At 41.4% G+C, this 21159-nt stretch overlaps 3 protein-coding genes across 4 annotated transcripts in view; 1 reads left to right on the top strand and 2 right to left on the bottom strand.

The window, feature by feature from the left end:
• Window positions 1–272: 272 nt before the first annotated feature.
• bhlhe41 (basic helix-loop-helix family, member e41) lies at window positions 273–4081 on the bottom strand. Its single transcript, XM_031316973.2, has 5 exons — window positions 3823–4081; window positions 3662–3728; window positions 3399–3506; window positions 3186–3297; window positions 273–2870 (listed from the first exon to the last, which is right to left on the bottom strand). The coding sequence occupies exons 1-5, from the start codon at window positions 3882–3884 to the stop codon at window positions 1930–1932; spliced, it is 1290 nt and encodes a 429-aa protein (XP_031172833.1). The 5' UTR covers window positions 3885–4081; the 3' UTR covers window positions 273–1929.
• A 1394-nt stretch (window positions 4082–5475) lies between these two features.
• sspn (sarcospan (Kras oncogene-associated gene)) lies at window positions 5476–12307 on the top strand. Its single transcript, XM_031316982.2, has 3 exons — window positions 5476–5932; window positions 8164–8250; window positions 10317–12307. Exons 1-3 carry the CDS (start codon window positions 5705–5707, stop codon window positions 10680–10682), a joined length of 681 nt encoding a protein of 226 aa, XP_031172842.1. The 5' UTR covers window positions 5476–5704; the 3' UTR covers window positions 10683–12307.
• Window positions 12308–17509: 5202 nt separating this feature from the next.
• Window positions 17510–21159, bottom strand: part of itpr2 (inositol 1,4,5-trisphosphate receptor, type 2) — a 64784-nt gene continuing 61134 nt past the window's right edge. For both annotated transcript variants that reach the window (XM_036003548.1, XM_031316926.2), the window contains exons 56-57: window positions 20672–20833; window positions 17510–18914 (exon numbers count right to left, since the gene is read on the bottom strand). In XM_036003548.1, coding sequence (XP_035859441.1) covers window positions 18834–18914; window positions 20672–20833 — 243 coding nt within the window. In that variant the 3' untranslated portion in view covers window positions 17510–18833. The remainder of the gene's footprint in view (window positions 18915–20671; window positions 20834–21159) is intronic.

Here is a 21159-nt window from a genome sequence, read left to right as displayed (position 1 = left end):
CTCTGCTGTGACCTGTCAGCTGATTAGAGTCTTAGTAACAACACATTTCATCTACTGGACTTCCAGTATTGTTTATTCATAATACTGTACTCTGAACGGTTTGTCTTGTGCACATAACTTGATGTCTTACAGTGTGTGTTGTTTCCTGTTAGTTAAATATTACATTTGTTTGTTGGAACAGTTTCCCACATGCTCACTGAACTTCTCCTGCATTTCCAAACATGTCTTACTGGGAGCAAAAACAGAATTTGTGTTGAAGAAGAACAAGCCTGCAGAGTTTAGTTTTGATATTTATTTTACAACTCATCAGCAATAATTTAGAACAGCATATGTGTAAAGCATTAACGAAATGTGCAACAGTTGCTCATTTAAATCTTTAAAAAAAAAAACAGACTTCTACAACATTGACATAGACATGAATACTTTATGGTATATTCACAAAAAGTTCTATTTACAGACACACATGCCACTTTATATAACAGTTGTTAACAGATTTGAGGCAAAAAAACAGCTTAAGTAAACTACAAAAGCAATTTTGCAAAATATATGCAAAATACAATGAAAATAGTCTGTTTACTCAGTCACGTGTGAAACTTAAAAAAGCTGAACAACACTACACTTAAAGGAATTAATCTCTTAGAAAACAGGCCAAGATAAAGTTAAAGTTCCTAAAAACTGCAATGATCATAAGTATGGCCACATGACCACAGCTTCTTTCCCGCTTTTGTCAAATATTTGAAAAGCGAGAAAGAGACAGAAATAAGCAGTGTTTTGTCAAATCTGGGAAATGGCCACTTCACTGCATGAAATCATCACAAAGCATGTGGTGTCTCTGCTCTCTCTTTTCAAATGAAATCATATTTATTTTTATTTCAAGACAACTCAACACAACAAAAAGGCTCTAAGAGAACTACAGTGATTGACTTTCAAAATGATAAGGTGACTGTTTTGGGGGAGTAAAAGCAGAAAAAAGTGCACTTTACTTCTCAAAGAGTAAAGATCATCCGATATACAAACTTTAACAGCTGGGAAAATACAGATACATTCAATATCAAAGATCTATAAGGTGCTATCCTACAATGGTTCCTGGAGGTACAGGATGTTACTGCATCTCTGTGCTGAAATGCTTAATTCAGGGACTGGGGGGGATATGCTGGTCAAGCAGCCCCTTGTAAATAAAGGGTTTCTTCTTTCAATTATTCTGAATGGTTTCAGTGATTTTTTTTCTTCTTCCTTTCTTTCCTCACAAGACCAAAGAAGTAAAGGAAACCAGAGTAAACTCAGATCGGTAAAATGAGTTGAGGGCAACCAGGCATTTGACCTATCCCATAATTTCATCCTTTGTAAAGTGTGTTAGGAGGGGGGTACCATTCATTTCTTCTCAGGAGGGACAGTTATGTGCCTCCCAATCAGCCTACCCCATTCAGAGTTGGGGATGAGGTACTGTGGACGTCTTTTATAGGCCCATTTACATGTTAATGAATCAGAATTCCAGGTAATAATATTTACAGTCAGAGTCAGCCAAGCTCTTAATAGCCTTGGCAGAGGTCAGTATCAACTTCATACATCCAAAGAGACTCGCTGATTGGGATATGGCGCACTGTTGCAATAGGCTATATACTCAAAGTTTTGGCACCAATGCTGCCACTTCTAAATATTTTATCAAAGAGGATTAAAAAACTTGCTCCAGCAAAACACAGCCGTGTATTAATGTCAATCATTGTCGATAATCATTTACATTGATTAATCTAGCATAAGTGCAAAAGGCACACGCCGTCACAACTGTCTCCTGTTTCGCCAAGATATTGAACATGAGAAACTCTTCTGTGAAACCTCGTTGAAAAACTACTCTAATTAAAAAAAAAAATTTAAAAAAAAAATGACATACATAAACTCCTCAGCAGAATGCACGGAAAGGTAACAAACAAATTAGCTCGTTTGACAAGCAGAAAACTGATCATGTGGGCTATTCTTGCTTTCATGGGACGCATCAGCTACGTCATCCTCCCCGTCGTCACTCGCGGGACTTTCCTCGAGCTCCTTGGGTGAACTTAACTCAGCATCGTGTGACTCGTCGCTGTCTGGACTGTGGCAGTCCTTGGACTGAGCAGAGGCTCCAAAGTGCACAGACAAGCCGGGCAGAGCTGCAGCAGCCGCCGCGGCCGCCGCTGCTGACGCGTGTGCAGGGTACAGCCAGGGGAAAGGGGATGCCAGAGCTGCCGCTGGGTACATGTACTTTTCAATGTTGCTTTTGTCGAAAAAAGGCATATAAGACGCCGCGGCTGAGGGGTTGATGAAGTAGAAAGGCATGCAAATAGGTGTCTGCTGTCCCACACTGCTTATTCCCATCAGAGAGTTCATAAACGCCAGATCGGGTCTGGTGGGGTCTGTGCCACCTAACCCGTTCCCAGGCCAGTTCATCTTTGGTTTTTTGGCAGCGCGATCATCTCCAAACTCTTGCTTGATCTTCACTGCCTTGTACCCCTGCGCCTTATTGCGCTCACATTCTTTATCTTTGCCGTCGCTCTTTTCAGCCTCGCCCCCGTATCCACTGTCCGTGTCTGTGTCATTCTCGTTAAGCTCCCCGCCTTGGGTCCTCTGGATGACCGGGACACAGTTGGCTTGGCTGTCGGCTTTCTGGCCATCCTGTGTGTCCCCGGCGGGTAGCTGGTGCTGGAGCGGCGGCGCGCCGGACTGGAACTGCGCCAACACCTTGTGAAGGTGGCTGATGAGCTGCGCGCACTTCTGCTCTCGCGTCGTCCAGTTCTCAAACTGACTCAGGTACTGCAGGACCTCTTTGGCACAGGCCTGGAACCCGGAGTGGAACGCATCCAGATCTGCATGAATGGAAGATTTAATCGACCGGTCCCCTGCGAATCAATCAGTTCAAAGATTAACAGATCAGTATTCTGTAAAGTGTCGCACATTGAGCCAATGACAAGATAAAACGGACGCACGCAAAGCACGTTTTCTAATTCTGTTGTTCTCAGAATGCGCATTATCCTTGTTCTGTTCATGTACATGTTCTGCTGCTGTAAACACGGAATTTCTCTGTATAGGGACTAATACAGTGTCATGTAATCCAATAACAGTTGAATAATGCATCCATAATCTTACTGAAAATGATAAAGAAGCGCAGTTTCATGCAAAAATATTTCTATTAACTTCTAGTTTGTTTATCTCACCATTCTGCAGAGCTATAATCTTCTGGTGCTGCTGCTCAGTGACAGCAGTCAGTGCGTTTAAATGTTTCAACGTTAACTCCAGGACAACTGCTTTCTCCAAATGCCCGAGCGTCTAAAGAGAAAAACAAAGATCAGGAGGCTGTTGACGAGATCTCATGTCATGTAAAACCAGCTTCGCTGAGTACCTAAAATCCTTTTGTGTCATGAACTCACCGACAGCTTCAGATGTTCGGGTAACAAATCCTTAAGCTGGCCAATACATTCGTTGATTCTGTCTCTCCTCTTCTTCTCTATCAACCGGTGTGGTAACTTGTATGCATCCTGTTGGCAAAAAAAACAAACAAGCGTTTACTCCTATTAAAACATACAGCCTGTGTATAGAAAAATAAAATGGGCTAACTGTATTGTACTGTAGGCTATTGTAAACTCTGCACATTCAAAGGTCGGTTAATAAAAACAAACTAAACCGCACGCACCTTCCCACCATCCTCTCGTTTTATTCCTCTTTTGGATTTGCACATGTAGAGAGAGGGGTAATCCACCCTAAAGTAAAGAGGAAAGTGTCCAATTATTCACCAGGTTGTCATAACAGTTTATTAGACAGAGTTTGACAGAGTTTGCCAAAAGCGACACTCACCCCAAAAAATCTGCGTGCTCCATGAACTGCCTGTCCTGTAAATGCGGTATTCTTTCATCCATCACTGCTCTGCTGCTGGTTATCCGCTCCTGAGCTTCTTTAGGGAATGTTTGTTATTCTGCGACCCACACACGGACAGCTGGGGGGGGGGAGAGATGATGCACAGTGCGTGTCCTCCGGTGGAGCTTCGCTTCAGACTGATAGCTATAGTTCTCTGAGCTGCCACTTTGCAAAGCCGTCGGTGCTGTGGTTAGAGCGCACGCGCGCCTTCGGTAACAGCTTCCTACTCACGTGTAGCCTGCACCAGCACAAAGTCCGGTAATTAGACCTGCTTTCTCTGTGTTAGGCCACATATAGCGATGTAGTCCGGACACGTTAGATCTGGTTTTAGAAACGTGAAACATGGGCAAAATATAGAAGAAAAGGCGCACGGGATTGAGAGAGACAGTCTAATCCCCGTTAATGCATCTAACATATATCCTATTTTGGGTCCTAAACTTCACAGGCTCGCAAACTTCGCCCAGATAGGCTGTACGATCACATGTGATAAATACATAATTAGTCATAAATCAACAATCCTGCACATATTAACAGTTTAGAATGAACCCACATGTCCTAAATGCTCATCTATCACTTCAAAAACAAAACAAAATTGCAGTTTTTCATGCTGTTCATAATAAAAACAAAATTTCAACTGGGAACTTTCCTGATCTTTACATAACAAAATACAATACATGCTAATATAACGTGAAAACATAGAGGTTAATGTGAAGTAAATACAGAGCGTAAACAAATATTCGAGGTGTGTGCGTGTGCACGCCGTGCGCGTCCGGGCAGGGTAACCTATTCATACATCACTCGTTCAAAGCTGCGTTGTCAGTAACCATGGCACCGGCCCAGCTGTGTGCTCAAACACGTGCATCGCGGTCTTTTTTTATTAATCTCATCTCTGGGTGCTGCTCTCATACCTTCATCGGAGTGCCTTTGTCTAAAAACAAAATACTAACAACAATGTAACATAGATTGGCGTGCTAATTTCTAAATGACGTTATGTGACTTTGACTTTTTGATTTGTCTAATCTCCTAAAACAATAAATATCCAAAGATTATCAAAAAATAATTCGAAGTCACTCAATTTGTGGTGTTATTGCTATTTGCTAGAGATAACAGTAAACAAGACCCAGAACATTCCATCAAAATATATCTTGTTACAAATTACAAAAGTTTTATAAATGACTCGGAGAAGTTAAACTGATTGTCGGTGACACCTGTTCCTCTCTTGTGAACATTTAAGTGCTCAAAAACACTCAAATCTGAGGCACTGTAATGCTCTCACATGCCTTATGATCACATTACTTCTTCCTGTAAGTCATGTGAGTCTTTCTGGCTGGCAGCATATGGCTCTCTTGTGTAACAGTGCTGACAAAAAAAACCGATCCAACCGCTCTCAAACAAAGTGTGACCTCCTCTGCGCTGGCTTTTCATTAACTCATACCTGCTGATATGCCTCTGTACTTTCCCTTTCTTGTTTTTAATGCTACTACTACAAGTGAAATCATCTCACAGTCGTAAGTTGGAATCCCCCTTTGTGACTTCCTGCCCCCCTTCCCTCCTTTTCCTTTCCTCCACAGTATGCTGCCTGCTCTATATGTGGCACTGGAGCCGCTTTAGGAATCCAGTCCAAATGTTTTCCATATTAGTTCAGAGCCTTCTCTGTTTCCAAATAGCAGCCGAGCTGGGCTTATGGTGAGAGGAGGCCTTGGCAGGGAGGGGAAGGGAGGGGAGAGAGGCAGACGGCAGGCAGGCTTATCCACCTCAAACACTGTAACAGTAAAAGTCGAGAGTGCAGAAAGGGAAAAAGAGTGTCAAGAAAAGAGGAGAAATGGGGCAGGGACAGAAAGGTTCCTCAGACAAGGAGGGCAACAAGAAGAAGAGAGATGAAAGCCCAGCGCCAGAGGACGGCCAAAAATGCAGAGTCTGTCGCTTCCCTCTGCTCGTCGCCCTGCTCCAGCTGCTGTTGGGGGTGGCCGTCACAGTCGTGGCCTTCCTTATGTTGGCCATCAGCCCCTCACTCCTGGCCAGGGAGACGCCACACTGGGCTGGAATCATTGTAAGCTCCATCCTTATGCTCTAACATCAGCCACTACATTGACATGTTTGCATGGACCCCAAGTCTCCTTCTGCATGACCCTCAGCTATATCCCTCAGTGTGTTTTCCATCTTCACCACACTGCATGTCAACACTGGCTCTTACCACCGGTCTCAGCCAGACGGTCACTGTAGGCATGGGAAATCCCTGGCATTGTCATGTTCTAATACATCTCCATGTCATGTTCATCTGAATGCTTACAACATCTGGCCTGATGAGACAAGCCAGCCAATCACAGCATGTCATATTCCAACGTGACCTTTGGACACCGATGTCATACTGTACCTTGATATTATTTGCAAATGTGATGTGCATTCTGTACCTGCTTACACCTCATCATCCGTACCATCAATATACGCAAACACATGAATACACTACACATTTAAGTTCATCCAAAAGTTTAATTTAAAAAAGTTAAGCTGTATATTTTGAAAGTAGGTTTATGTGGGTAATAATGTGTGTAATTTCAAAACTAAGTTACCAGAAAACGCTAAGTTTTATAAGGAACATTTGGCCCTATACTCTTTTAAAATGTGAACTCATAAACTCGTGAACTGTGAACAGTTTACGTTGATACACTTAAAAGGAGTTGAAGTGTGCGTTAAAGTTGAGGTACTGAAGTGTAGTGTTGACAGGGGCTGAGGTGTCAGATAAAACATGTTAGAGCTGAATCAGTTAAAATGTAAATTTCAGTTTAAGCTCTGTAGGAAGTAGAGTTGTTAGTTTGAGTTGTCCGTAACAGTTGAGGAGTAAATGCAGGTGTTAGACACAAAGGAAGCTAAAATGTCAGTTGGTGTCTTAGCCATGAAAGCAGCTAAACTATCAGTGGACATGTTAACACTGAAAGCAGTTGAAGTGTTGAAGAGTACGCAGAGCCTACGACATGGCCTACGTAAGTGGCCTACGCCGTTGTGAGGATTTATACTGTACCTGTGAGCTGGTGTGTGTTGCCTCGTTCTAGCACGTTTTAAGAGAATAGTGAGGCGGTATTTGTGTGTGCGTGGGGTGTGGTAGAGCGAGTGAGAGAGTGCCGGTAGTTAGCTTCGGAACGAGTACCGACTCCGGCAGTGGAGAAGGAAAAACAAAATGTCTCCCCTGTGCTTTCTGACTAAGGTCGGCAAGCTGTAGAAGTAAAAGTTAGCGCTTTCCTTGATTTCATGTTGTTCATGGAGAAGGAGAACCCAGAAATGAGTAGAGGGTAATGCGATGCTACCAAGCCCAGCCAAGCAGACCAAGTCTGCGTCGCTGCGATGTGTAGTTACATTTCTGGGGAGGTGCTCGTCAGGCTACAGTGTAGGGACCGTATCACGTACGTACCTACAGTGTAAATTCAACACAGAACCATAAATTGGGCTTTAGAGATTGTTTGAATCCCGGTTAACCTATAAACAATGAAAGCACTTGAAATGTAATTTAAAGTGCTACAGAAAGTTGAAGTGTGTTGACAGATGACATGTGACACGCTAAAAGCAATTGAAGTGTCAGTTCAAGTGTAAGTGTTAAATGGTTCTTTGCATTTTAAAAAAATATATTTTTATGTGAACAATAATTAACCGTTTCTGTAAAATGTGCAATATAAAACAACAAAAAGGTACATTTTACTTATCATAATTTGGAGTAAGATTTAAGATCACATTTCGGTGATAGAAAAAAAATGTTTTGTTCCTGTTTGAATCCTAACCTAGCTTATCACAGATGCCATCTGCTCTCGAAAACATCCTGGACACCAACATCCCGAGTTAGATCCTCACGAGATTCAGCCAAGTGAAAAACACTGAGGTCATCAAGAACTTTCCAGAGAATCCTGAGCGCTTAAGAACCTGAGAAAAACATTTGAATAAGATGCTGCACGGCAGTCACAAGACTCCAACTGCACTGAAGCGATAGAGTGTGAGTGTGTGTGGGAGAGGGAGGGAGATAGTAATGTAATCAGATGACGGCTTACTGCTGAGTCATGCAAAATTAAGACACCTCTGATAACCTGGGCACACAATACTTTCTAGAAGAAGATTCTTGTGTCTATACTGTATCTACCACTAATACTGTACAATCAATACAGTATGTTGCATGGGTTGACTGTATTCTTTGTTGGTGTTATAAGGCTACAAAATGAGTATTATGTTATTTTCATTGTCCTGATACGAGTGAATCTAATTAAACAATGTAAAATATTTTCTGGTATGTTGTTGCAGCTGTGTTTAGTTTCCATCCTGGGCTTTATCTTGTACTGTATCACCTACCTCCCTGATGAGAGAACGTCTATGCAATTCATTGGCAAGGTGAGTCCACACACCCTGTTTGACACAAACAAATCAGTTTGGCAATGACAATCTGTCATGTCATGTATGAAGTCAAATCAGGTTCCTCTATTCATGCACAATATGTCTCTTTGAAATTGACCCAAGGTGTATAGTAGAATCTTAGTTGCAGTAAGAGGTGTGATCCGATGGGTCAGTGTATTTTCCAGACAGATAAGACCTTTGCAGAGAACAATGTTTTACTCACTGAAACTGCAATTCTAATAGGATTCTTAAGAAACTACAACTGTAAATGACTATGTGAGACTGCATTCTTGTTTTAAAGAGCTCTGTGGGGATTCCTGTGTGCATTCATTAATCCGATTGTACAGCTTCATTAGCTGTACAATATATGCACTTGGCATTTCAAGGCAATTAAAATCAGTCCACCATTGTTTGCTACTGAGAAGCAGGTCCTTGGAAACAGCATCCTCTATTTTTCTGTCTTGCTCGCGTGTGCAATGTGCATACCAGGTTCAAATATGTACATATGCTGTGAAGAGAGGGTTTCAAAACCCTTAAAAAGGGCAGATCATTTGCAAAATGATCTTTGCAGAAAGTCATGATAAAAAGCCAATTCCAAGTATTGTGTAGTTTTAAATACCATCAGTCTGTCTGACTCACCAAAATAACAGGGATTTACATTTTTATATAGAAAGTTTACAAAGCAGACTTTGGACATTAAATGGTCTTATAAGAAGTTGTTATTGAAATTATGCATATTTCTTCTTCTTTCTTATTGAAATATGACAGCCGTTCTGTCACACTTCAATAAATACATTTACTGGAGTCTTGAGTTCTGTAGATTCAAATTTCAACTCCTCAGTGTTGTGTTTGCAGTCCTGATCCATTTTACTCCCTTCCGAATCCATACTGTAAGTACTGTTGTATCAAAAATAAAGCCAAATAAAGTACTCCTTTAAAAAACAGTTAATGTGTATGCCAGAACAGTTGCAATTAGCCCACAGTGTCTCCTTCTCTGGCCCTAAAACAAATGTTCTTTAATTTATTAATATCATTAATTCAAATAGCTCAGTGATCTAATAGCCATACTATATTATTTTTTTGGTTAAGAATTTATGGCTTTACAGTTCTTTTTTTTTCAATTGCCCTTGGCGCAAGGCGAGCAACAAGTCGAGTGAGTAGAACATGTGCTGTAACTGGAGTTCTGGTCCCAACGCTCTAATAACCCTTTCAAATAATTCTTTATTGTTTCAAGAAGAGTTTCTCAAACATTAGTTCTTTGAGTTTGTAAGCGCTGATTAAAAAAGTGTCCCAGGACACCACATGGACTATAAACAACAACACTACGAGTGTTGACTCCTTTCAGATTTATTACCAGCTTTGGGGTTACAGATCATCTCCATTTAGTGAAGTACATCGTGTTCAACGTAGTACTGGTCGATGCACTTTCTGTACATACATTTCCCTGTAACCAACCATGCTCCAGATTTCACAGCTGTTCCAAAACGAACATAAATGCCATTTCAATCAAACACCGCTCATCACTTGCATAATTCCATAAGCAGCATGTAACCGAGAGCGAATGTAGGCTCCTGTTATATAAGCGAAGGATTAAGATGAAGGTTTAGTGTTATTGAGATTGTGCAATTGCATAAACAACACAAAGCCTCTGTCATATTTTACGACTGTATTTTTAGACGCTCTGTTGTTCTACATGCTCACACAGGACGTGCACTAAAGGTGGGAAGCGGATGTAGCTGCAGGGCAGTCTTGCCTGTGCAGTGTCTCCTCTGTGCTAAGAGCTGGGCTCCCGGCTCCCACACTGAGGGTCAGGCCTTGCCTTGTAGCATTGTGGGTAATCTCTTTGAATTCAACTTGCCAAAGGAACTGAGCCAGCATGTCTGTTTCTAAGCTTCAGTTTTGGCACTCTAGGTTAATCATGAGACAACAGACTAAAGCAGGAGCCAGACTTTTAGTATTAAAAAAAAAAAAAAACACGTCTTCAACACGAGTTGTTGAATTTTCGGATCTAAGCTTTCAAAGTAAAAGTGCATGACGTCTGACTTGTCCTTTGCCCTCGACAGCTCCTGTACTTCGTCCTGTGTACAATCGGCCTGGTTGTTTCAGTGCTGGCTATGTCGTTCGCTGGACACCACTACACACAGACCAGTAGCTTCAGATGTGAGCAGGCGGGAGAGGACTGCGTGTGCACACTGGATCAGGATAAAAATGACCCAATAGCCCGCACCTTCACCTACAAGGGAGTGAGCGACTGCGAGGTGATCACCGGGACGCTCACACTCTACTTCCTGCTGCAGATCGTGCTGAACCTGGCCCAAGCACTCGTGTGTGCCATCGGTGCCTTCATCATGTGGAAACACCGTTACCAGGTCTTTTTCGCTGGCCTTCAGATTGGCTCTCCCTCCTCCAAGCAGTGGCAGAAGGTTTAACGCGATGATGATGACATGTTGATGGGATGACTCTGATCAGTCACATCAGGTTGGAGGGAAAAGCCAAGTGTGTGATTACACTCTGAGGGATGGGGACATTTTAGTGTGTGCCTAAGTGTGTTTTCTTTGATATCAATTTATATTAACCTTTTGTGGTACTTGTTCCATAATGGCTTTTTGTACACATTTTGTATAGCCTACCATATAAGTAACTTTATACGTCCAGTTGCAAATCTTATAAAAGAAAATGAATCGATGAAGAGGAGCAAAACAACTGGCCTATTTTTGAAAGCAATTGTGTTCCACAATAATGATTTTTTTCACAATGTTTTCTAATTGTCTCGATATTTGCTCTCCCGACATACAACTCATTGACAATTGCTTGACAAATAATAAGCACAACACTGAAACCAAAAACAGCTCATTTGTTATGCACTAAACTCCAAAAATGTAGCTACATGGTCTTGCAAAATTTCCTTTTGGTTTGGTTAGTGGCTCCAGTAATGCTAGTAGGTGGCAAACTGAATCACTGTGCTGTCAAATTATGGTTTGCAAATGGTAAATGACACCTCCTCAAGCTTTGTTTTTACAGCTTTCACACAGTACACTTTCAAATATTGTCTTAATGCAGTAATACATATTAGTAAGGCATCCTGTCATCTTCATTTCAAAATAATTCTGTATTAGTTTATAACTTTACAATAAGAATATTTATTGAATTTAAACATTACATTTTTTAGTTTTTAACTATAATTTGCACCTGCCTCTTGTAACTTGTTTTCAGCGTTTGACATACAAAAGCAACTAGGTGGATTCATTCCATGAATAACCTTTGTTTTGATCCTTTTTCTACTATATACACTAAATATTGCATACAATCTTTGATGAAACTAATAAAGTACTTTCAGCTGATAGAAGTAACCCCGGTAATACTCCAAACAGTCCAATTATATGCACTAAAAACAGATTCTGACAGCAGTAACACAAGCTGGGCAGGGCACACTTCATGAGACTGGATCCAGACAGAACTGGGCTGTGGCTTGCAAAGGTGGATGCCAGGCCAGTAGCCAGCATGACTCAAACAGCCTGTAGGAGTCAAACTACTGCAACCACAAAGGGAGGGGGAAAGGGGCCAGGGTGAGGAAAGGGGGGACTCAGACAGGCAGCTGGAACTCATCTGATTGTGTTTATGGTGTTTCAGTTGTTTGCATTTAGGCTGGACAGGATTCAGGACAGGGCAAAAACAACCACAACATTGCAGGTTTGTATTTTTAAAATGCTTTGCCCTATGCAGAGGTTCAGCTTTATTTTATTCTTACTCTTATCTCAGGTGCCGACAGCAGTCTACACCTACAGTCTACAGTATATAGTTTCTGCAGCAAATTAAATGAACCCTGTGCCCAGGGGGAAAGTGTAGTGTGCGTTGTTACATCTATTTTGTCAATGATGGGAAAAAAGGTTGGTTGACTGGGGGTGATTAAAATACTGTTTGTTTTTCACAGAAGGATGTGGTGTTTGAGAAAGGAGCATTTCATTTGAATGAAAAAATGTGCCAATAAGAGCATTTCCTCTTTTAAGGACTTTCGCACCACTGTTTGTGGTTACAAATACAAATCTTTGTCTAACGCAGTTTCCGTTTTCCTGTTGTGTCACCACACATATATGCAGTTAATACACAGAAAGAGACAATTCAGACCAAAACTTAATTCATATTCTAATGAAATGATTTGTTTTTGAGGTTATTGTTTTATTATAAATAAAGACTGAAAACTGAGCAGAAAGAGAATCAGCTGTGCAGTCTTGCATTGTCAAACCTATTTCCACAGAGCTGTGTCAGCATTAGAGTGAGGTCTGGCTACAACACACATAAAATCTGGGTTCAGAGAAAAAAAATGTTCCGTCTTGTTTGCACTTCTTTAATTCAATCACAATCATCTTGGGCTGCGGACGCAGCGACGGTGCCTCTGCTAAATAGTCTCGGGAAGGAGCTTGTTTTGGTGGAACATTTGCAAGTAGGGATGCAAGCTCTGGAATGGCTAATTCCCCACAAAAGAAAATGCCAAATAAAATATTCAATGAAGTTAACTGTTCACACAATACAGTAACGTTAACTATTTAAATTAGCTGGATAACGTTAAATGGTTAAGCGTAATGTGCTCTTACCAGTGTATCGCAGTGTGTCCATGGCCCTTCATTATCGCGAGTGGGACACAACCAAATCCAGGGCATTTTCACGCCATATCTAGCTCGCTAGCTTATTACTGCAGATGATAGGCGATGCTTAGAAAATAAAACTTTTTCTATAACTGGTTGGCAAACATGCTAGCATATCCCAGTTAGATAGTAAATGCGGTAGACATATTGTTTGTAAATCTTCATCAATCATTCACTGAAAGAACCAAGCAGGCCTGCCTTATTGCATGATCCAAAACTTGCCATTTTCAGCCGTTTTCAGCATGTAGCTTGCTAGCTCGGAGGAGGTTGTTGTTTAAGGTAGCAAAGGGGACACATAGATAGCAGAAGGGGAGCCAACGCTTTATCCTGCATCACGTTCATCCTCGATAAACCTTAACAACACGTTTATTCAAACTGAACATTGTTCACCATTGAACACCCTGCTGTGTGCATTGTTGCACTGCCTTTTGATTACCACGAGTTTACATACAAGTCACGGCTGATTGTGTAACATCTCTGACACACCCAACAAGAAAAAAGCATACCTCACATACCTCAAACATACCTACCTTGGAATTAAGCTCGTTGCACACATCGACAGTATAAAACAGGTTGCACACCATTCACACCGTTCCGAGGAAACATGTCGTTCAACCCGGAAACCGCAGCAAAACGGTGCACACTGTCTTAAAGACATACTATGTATCTTTTCCCTCTTCGGTTCCAATGAGACAACCTGTAGGGGGACCGAAGAGGGAAAAGTTACATAGTATGCCTTTAAGATTTATCCAGAGACGGTTTTGAACATAGAGGATCTTTGATTGAATGTACTCCTGGGCCATAATGTACTTCCGTTGAACCAGACTATATGCAACCTTCATGCTATGACCATTTTACTACCTAAACATAAGGCCTGCATATCAATAAAATGTATGGTGAAATATGGGCGCCTGGTTAGCTCACCTGGTAGAGCGGGCGCCCATATATAGAGGTTTACTCCTCGACGCAGTGGCCGCTGGTTTGACTCCGACCTGTGGCCCTTTGCTGCATGTCATTCCCTTTCTCTCTCCCCTTTCATGTCTAAGCTGTCCTATACAAATAAAGGCCTAAAATGTAGGGGGGAATCGATACAGCATAGTATCGCGATATTTTCTGTGGCAATACTGTATCGATACACAGACGCCAAGTATCGATCTTTTATTATATATGTGTTGGTCAGTCTGTCTGCTTGACAATCCCATTTTGCAGCAATAAAATTGAAGTGAGATGAACAAACAGAAAAATTTTAAAGTTGGAAAAATTGCAATATATCGCAGAATATTGCAATATGTTTAAAATCGCAATAATATCGTATCGTGACATAAGTATCAATGATATCGTATCGTGAGGGCCCCTGCTGATTCCCACCCCTACTAAAATGCCCCAAAAAATCTTTAAAAAAAAAGTATGGTGAAATACATAAAACAGAATGCGTTATTCATACAACTATGACTAATAACCAAGAGACAAAGGTGTCTCTTGTCTGAACCTTCTCGATGTGATCATAACTTTTAATTCACACAATTGTGACTGTCCAGTTATTTTCTATGGGTCACTCTCATGGCACCACATTTGATAACATTCATCATTTAATTTTTGTTTTTAAACTTAAACATCACAATTTGTTTTCAGTGATGATAAAGCTCAATAATCAGCAGAGAATCACCAGGATAAACTGCTTAATGATGCATTTCACTGTAGAAGCTCACACTGTACTGCATCTACATGTGATGGAGGGTAGGCCTGTCTACGGCGTTTTTCCGTGTGCTTGTTCAGTGTTGTGATGTTATTGGTGCATCATGTGACTACAAAAGGCTCAAATCCAGACACAGGAAGTCACATGCCAGTCATCACAGGGGCATGTTTATTTATAATTTTAAAAAAATGACAGTGAGGAGGGACCTTCCACTCTCCTCCTCGGTCAGTAACAACTTTCTGTGTGGTCAATTATTGATCTCAAGGCAAAACCCACCGAATGATATCTGATTCCGGTCTGAGTCTGTAGAAGAGACTGCAGAAGACAGAAGATCAATATGTGTATTGACAGAAATCAGCGCAACTTTCACAGCAACTTCAAAACAACAGACTGAACTCTTATACAGTATTTGAATTATGCAGCTAATAATGTTCATTTTATATGTATCTAGTACAGTATGTGTATATCCAGGTTAATATACAGTTTAGTGTAAATTCAAAGTTTAAATCTAAATGAATCTGATGTCCTTTTCGTCCGGTCCTTTCAGTGCATCAAAGTCAAACCTCCTGACTCCTGACGCACACTGGGTAAAATACTGCCTCCAGCCACAGAGGTGTTTTGGACACTGCCTTGTATTTATTGACCTTCTCTGGGTGTTTTCTCACTCACCCTACTGAATACACACCGGCTAAGCACGTGACTTGACTGTGGTTTGCAAAGAGATTCAAAAATGACTGATCCACATGTGTCAAAGGTTATGTTCATAAAGTAAATAATACACTGCTCACGTGCATTAAAAAGCTTAAGCGCTAAGTAATTTAAAATGTTCTTTTTTGGTAGGTGGATAAAATGTTTTCTCTCCATGATTAAAACCATAAAATAAATCTCAGCTGATAAAACGGTCCGTTTAGGAAGCGATGCATGTTTGTTTAATATCACACTATGGCAATATGACTTCTGCCAAACAGTAATGATGGCCCTGGTATTATCCTCTCCCCTCCCTTCCCTCTATGAGTCCAATACATTTTAGTAATGCTGCACTTTACCCTTCTTGCCTACGCCGTGACAGCTGCTCACCATTATGGCACTGCGTGAGCTAATTTTAATGGCTGTCACAGGCAGCAGGAGCAAATGCAGGCCTGCCAGCGTAAACAGCGACCTGAAGCCAAGAAGGATGGGCTTCTCTGTAGAGGGTAAATGACAGGACTGGATAAAGGTTGAGGCATTTCTGTGATTCGTTTATCATCTAAAATATGTAACACAAGCAGTCAATCAACCAGCCACAGTTTTGAATTATCCATTTCCACAAGTACAGAGTGCTAAATTACCAACAATGTGAACTGATGTGCGGATGACAAGCCTAAATATAATCAATATTTCACACCTATAAGGAAATTTAATTTCTTGATGAGTAAACACAGGGCATCACAAAGGAAAACCACTCAGAGAAAGTGGCACACAGAAGCACTCAGTGACCGGAACTTAAGATGCTTTCTTTTTTTCACATCTTCTAGAACAGTGGTTCGCAACTTTTCTTTGTCTCATGTACTCACACAGCTCTAGTCACACCACCTACAGTGCCCCTTCATTGACACCGCCAGTCATGTTTCAAATGTGTTCATTTGAAATGATTTTAAACTGTTATTTTAACTTGTATTATATAAAAGTGGATCTTGTTACAACAATTCTTCAAACAATTGCACTGTCAATGTTTAGGTCAGTTTAAACAAGTTTGCATTTGTACTTCTACCACATGTAGTGGCAGCAGCTGGACGTTTTAACTACCCATCACTTTTAGCCATTTATCCATTTATTTTAGCCATGGTACAAGTAACCATGATTGGAAATGGCTGTTAAACATGGCTCTCTCTTATTTCTGTATTTTGATCACTTAATTTAAAGGTCCAGTGTGTAACATGTTTAGTTGTTCATTATCAAAATCGGTGTTGCCTGTTCATAAACTTGTCCTTTTTCATGAATATTTACCTCCACCATCAATTCCAAGTATTCCTTTTGGCTTGACATTTTACATTTGCATTCGCATGAACTGGGATATACGCTCCATATTCGTGCGCCATCTTGAAATACGTTAGCCGGTAAGGGGACATACAGGACATACTGCTCCGCCTTTTGCGTTTTTGCTGTCACATGATAAACTCACAGGTGCTGCTAATGCTGCTAATGGGTATCGTAGCTTCCCGGCCCCGGCAAGTTTGAAGAAGGAAACATGGAGGACCACACGTATTCAAAATCCAAATTTCAGGAACAGGAGTCTTCTTCTTCGCCCAGAAAAAGAAAAAGGATATTGAAAAGAGCAAGAGACCGGCTTTTTGAAGCGTGGAGGCTACCATAGCTGTAATACGTACTTTGAACTGCGTGGTGCGAGAGAGTTGATTGCGATATATGATCTCAACGCTAGATGGGAGAAATTCCTACACATTGGACCTTTAATAATAATTTAAAAAAAAAAAAGTATTAAACTTGGATCAGCAAAGCTTGTGAAGTAGACTATTGTAAAAACAAAACAGGTTAAATTCCAGTCTGGTGTAGTAGGCTAGCTGTGCATCATATCAGCTGTTGATTAGCTGGGATTAAATGTCAAGATGAGCTTAACAAAAGCAGGACAATGATTGCATGTACAGCGGCTCTGTTAACTTTGCTTTTAATATTTGATGACTACCCCTGCTGCATGAGCTGAAATATGATCCTGTCTGAATGAAGACAGGTCTTTTCCTAGGTCCTGTGCTCCCTTCATGGACAAGTACAAGTGTGAGAAAACTGAGTGTTGGTGGGTGCAGAGGGGGAGTGTGTGCGTGTGTGTGTGTGTGTGTGTGTGTGTGTGTGTGTGGGGGGGGGGGGTTATTCATCCCCAACAACAACAACATGGACTGAGGCAAAACTCTGTTAGAAGGTTGCCTACTCAAAGCACGCCAAAGAGTCTTGTTACAAATTTATTACTACATCCAACCACCTAAAACACATTGTTCTATACACTTTGTTTCCACAGAAAGTGTCACAGGACATTTACCATGGAGTGCATGCACTCACAATCTGCTGTTAGTTTGTCCAAGTTTAAAACACAACCTCAGAATTCAACAATCAGTTGCAGTTCAAGAGAGACTAGTGAGGATGATTTACTAAAAACATGAAACTTTCAGAAACAGTAGAAGACGATTTGAGCAGATACAGTAAATATTACAGTATTAGCTGACATCTCTATAAACAATGAGGATGTTCATATTGTAACAAAGAACTGTAAGCTTACCATCTTCAGTCAGTATTACATTATGTACCAATATAAGATTTAGACATAAAAAACATTTCAAGTTCTGCACAGGTAATCAATATTTCTATTTCACATTTCTTTAATTTATATACTCTGTAGAAATCTATAAGAAGGCAACTGAAATGGTGCAGCAAATGCATTTTTAAACACAACACAAAGCATGCACAAATAATATAACTAACTAATGTTTCCAGTTACAGGCTTACATTTTTACCCTTTTTTCTTAAAAAGTGCACTTTCAGCAGTTGCAATGTACTGTTTAGAGAAGTTAATGAGTAAGGCAGCATGATTCCTTTTCCAAAATGCAAAAATAATACTCCAGTTATAAACCGCAAATCTTCTCAGAAATACCTTCAGAAATCTAAAAGGTAAAGGGGTAAATACTTGATGTTCGCACACATACTCTTCCCCTGGAGACCAAACCAACCTCCCCCCCCCCCAACTTCCCAAACACTGCCAATCACTGACTTTGCAGCCTTCCTGTCCGCTCTCTGACACAACAGCACTGAGGACGGTCGAGGAACAACACGTGACTTGACAGCACTTAATCATAAATCTTACCTTAACATTCCCCTCGACCTCTGTCTGGCACACTACACTGGCAGATGTGTGCCGTACCTGGCCAATCATTCACAGAGCAGCGTTCCTCTGTATGAGGCTGTGTACAGATGGGCAGTAAAGCATGCTCCTAGTGGCCCGAGTGAGCACATAAGGCACAGTTTGTATCACATAACACAGTGATTGTTGTCACAGAAGAGGCACTATGTCAAAAATGTGTCAACGTCTTGCTGGCCTCGTACATTTTGACATCATTAATTGTAAGTGTACCCTGAGTAGTACATGTATTGTTCTTAAGGCTGGAGTTTGTGTGTGTCTGCATTTCTAGCTGGTTTCTACTGCAAGCCTGCAGTTGAGTGCCCGTCACATGCAGTGTCCTGTTTGAGCCTTGGGCCCCTCAGTGGGCCGTGGTGTGATGGTTGGGCTGAGGAGGACCCAGGAAGCCAAGCCTCTGCTTGTTCTTCCTCTGTTCTGTCATCTGTGGAGGACACAGAGAGGAAAAAAAGACATCAACCTTGAGTGGCTTTTCATTTTGCATGTTGAATACATATGATATGAAAACCTGTTTTTGTGCTATTATTGCTCTAGAGAGCAATTCATTATGCAAAACAATGTTCCCACTATGTTCACACAAATTAAATTCCAGACAGTGTTTATCTATTTGAACTTGGAGTGTAGGTAAAGTGACACTCTAATCTCTTCTCTAAGAGCGAGTACATTCATTTAGACAAAACAAAATTAATCTTTGGCTCATTACTTTAAGAAATAAATCTCAATTAGCTGTGTTACAAAAACTATTGAATGGCACAACAAGGCTTCACACATTAGTCATTTCAAACTGCACTGTCACTGCAAACAATCACTGTTTGAGAGTATTACTTTTATATTATTTTTCTTTTCAACATCTGACTGAGATCTTATAAAAGAGATATTTCCTTTCTCCACGGTTGTATGCAAATCGCTTTGTTCAACCTCTGTTATGACTGGAAACTAAAATGTCCTATGGTAGCTATATTAAATGACACCTCGATGTGTTGTGCAGAACTGTGAGCTGCACGTTGGATAAGTGTAGTGGGGAATTTTCATGAATCAGAAGTGCCTGGTTTCTCACAACCACCACATCTGCAGTGGTTTCAGTGTTAATGTCATGTCATAAATGAAGGCCCCTGGTTTTGTAAACCCTAAACTGTAAATGCAGATTAAAGTAAATACAGTGCGCTCTGCAGAACCCTAAAACCCACACAAACAAAAGCAGCACGTACACACAATCTGAGCTGTGATAGTGTAAAATGCCGAGGTCAGCAGAGGTAGTAATGAGGGAGGAGCTGCAGGAGCACTTTCTGAGCTGGCGTGAGACCTGCAGACTTCCCTTTGTGACTGCAGAGCTGTGGTTTGGCCTGCATGAACACACTCATCTCTCAAAACCTTGATTTATCATAAAGGCGGAGTGACACCCTTGCTGATCCCATGAATCTAGTCAGTGTAGACTTCTAAAGCTAGATTGGAATAATAAATGGCCTGTATTTGAGCGAAACTACAGATTTGGAGATAAGGTTCCTGTGTCTCGCTCAAGGGCACTTCAACAGCACACACACTTGGTTGTTACAGGAGTTACACAAGGGATCCCAACCAGCAGGGAGATGTAACAGAATGAACTGTTTACTGAGGTCGACAGAGGTTGTTGTTTTTATGTTTATAGGAGTGTGATCCTTCCCCATTAGGAGCTGTTTTCACACATCTGGCAGAAGAGGAACAATGACAGGCCTGTGACTGGAATCACATGCAGGGGAGGCAGGTGATGAGAGTGATCAGTCACACTGCAGCAGCAGGGCTAGTCATCCAAACAGCCAGAGGCTCACTGGCGGCAATCTGTCGCGTTGATCGTTGATCGCTAATGTGATAGTCACCTATTGTGCTGCGTTCAGGAGCATCAAGGGTCTGATAGAATCCATCTAGGTTACTGAACTCAGTAAAGAGATGGGTAGGAAAATTAAACTGCTGATGTCACCTCTTCTGTGTGATCTCTTGCCCTGCAGCTGTTTTTTAGGTATAAGCAAGTCTCAAGCAAGTCTCAAGTATCTCAAACGTGATGTTACTTTGACATAAACTTTTTAAAAGCAGGAATATTTTGCTTTAGATTAGTCACCAGGCATTTAGTTTAGACCACCACAGTGCTGCTCAGACCAGAGCTTTTCCCACCACAGCATGGAAAAACGGCCTGAAGTGCCACTGTACCTGTTCCTTGAGCTCAGCCAGCTGGCCAGACAGCTGAGACACCAGAGTGACGGTGCTGTCCAGTTTCTCCTGCAGAGAGCGCATCTCATTCTGCTCGCCGTCTCCCTCGCTGCTCACCAGAGACATGGCTCTCATACGGGGGAACCACTCCAAGTTCTTCTCCTGGGAGGAGAGAGGGAGAGATACGGTGTGAGAGAAGCAGTGAAACAGGTGAATGGCATGAAAAGGCTGAAATAAAGCTGACTCAGTAGGTCAGAGAGCTGGCAGCAACTGTATGTTGGCACAGACAACGGAAAGGAGGATTTGCATAGACGTGCCGGCAGCAAAACAGAGCTAAAGCCAGACTGCAGGAGGAGAGTAAACAGAGAGGTATGGGTAATTGGAGACATACATGGAGGTTTAACATTAATCATTCCATCACAATGGAAACGGCTCTCTGTGTCACGCTCAACAGTGTAAAATGTTTTGAGCAGCACTGCTGTCTCTTG

Source organism: Sander lucioperca, chromosome 7 (assembly GCF_008315115.2).
Source record: "Sander lucioperca isolate FBNREF2018 chromosome 7, SLUC_FBN_1.2, whole genome shotgun sequence".
NCBI classification, from domain to species: domain Eukaryota; kingdom Metazoa; phylum Chordata; class Actinopteri; order Perciformes; family Percidae; genus Sander; species Sander lucioperca.
Note: the sequence above shows the minus strand (reverse complement) of the source record. Positions and strands in the feature narration are given on the sequence as shown.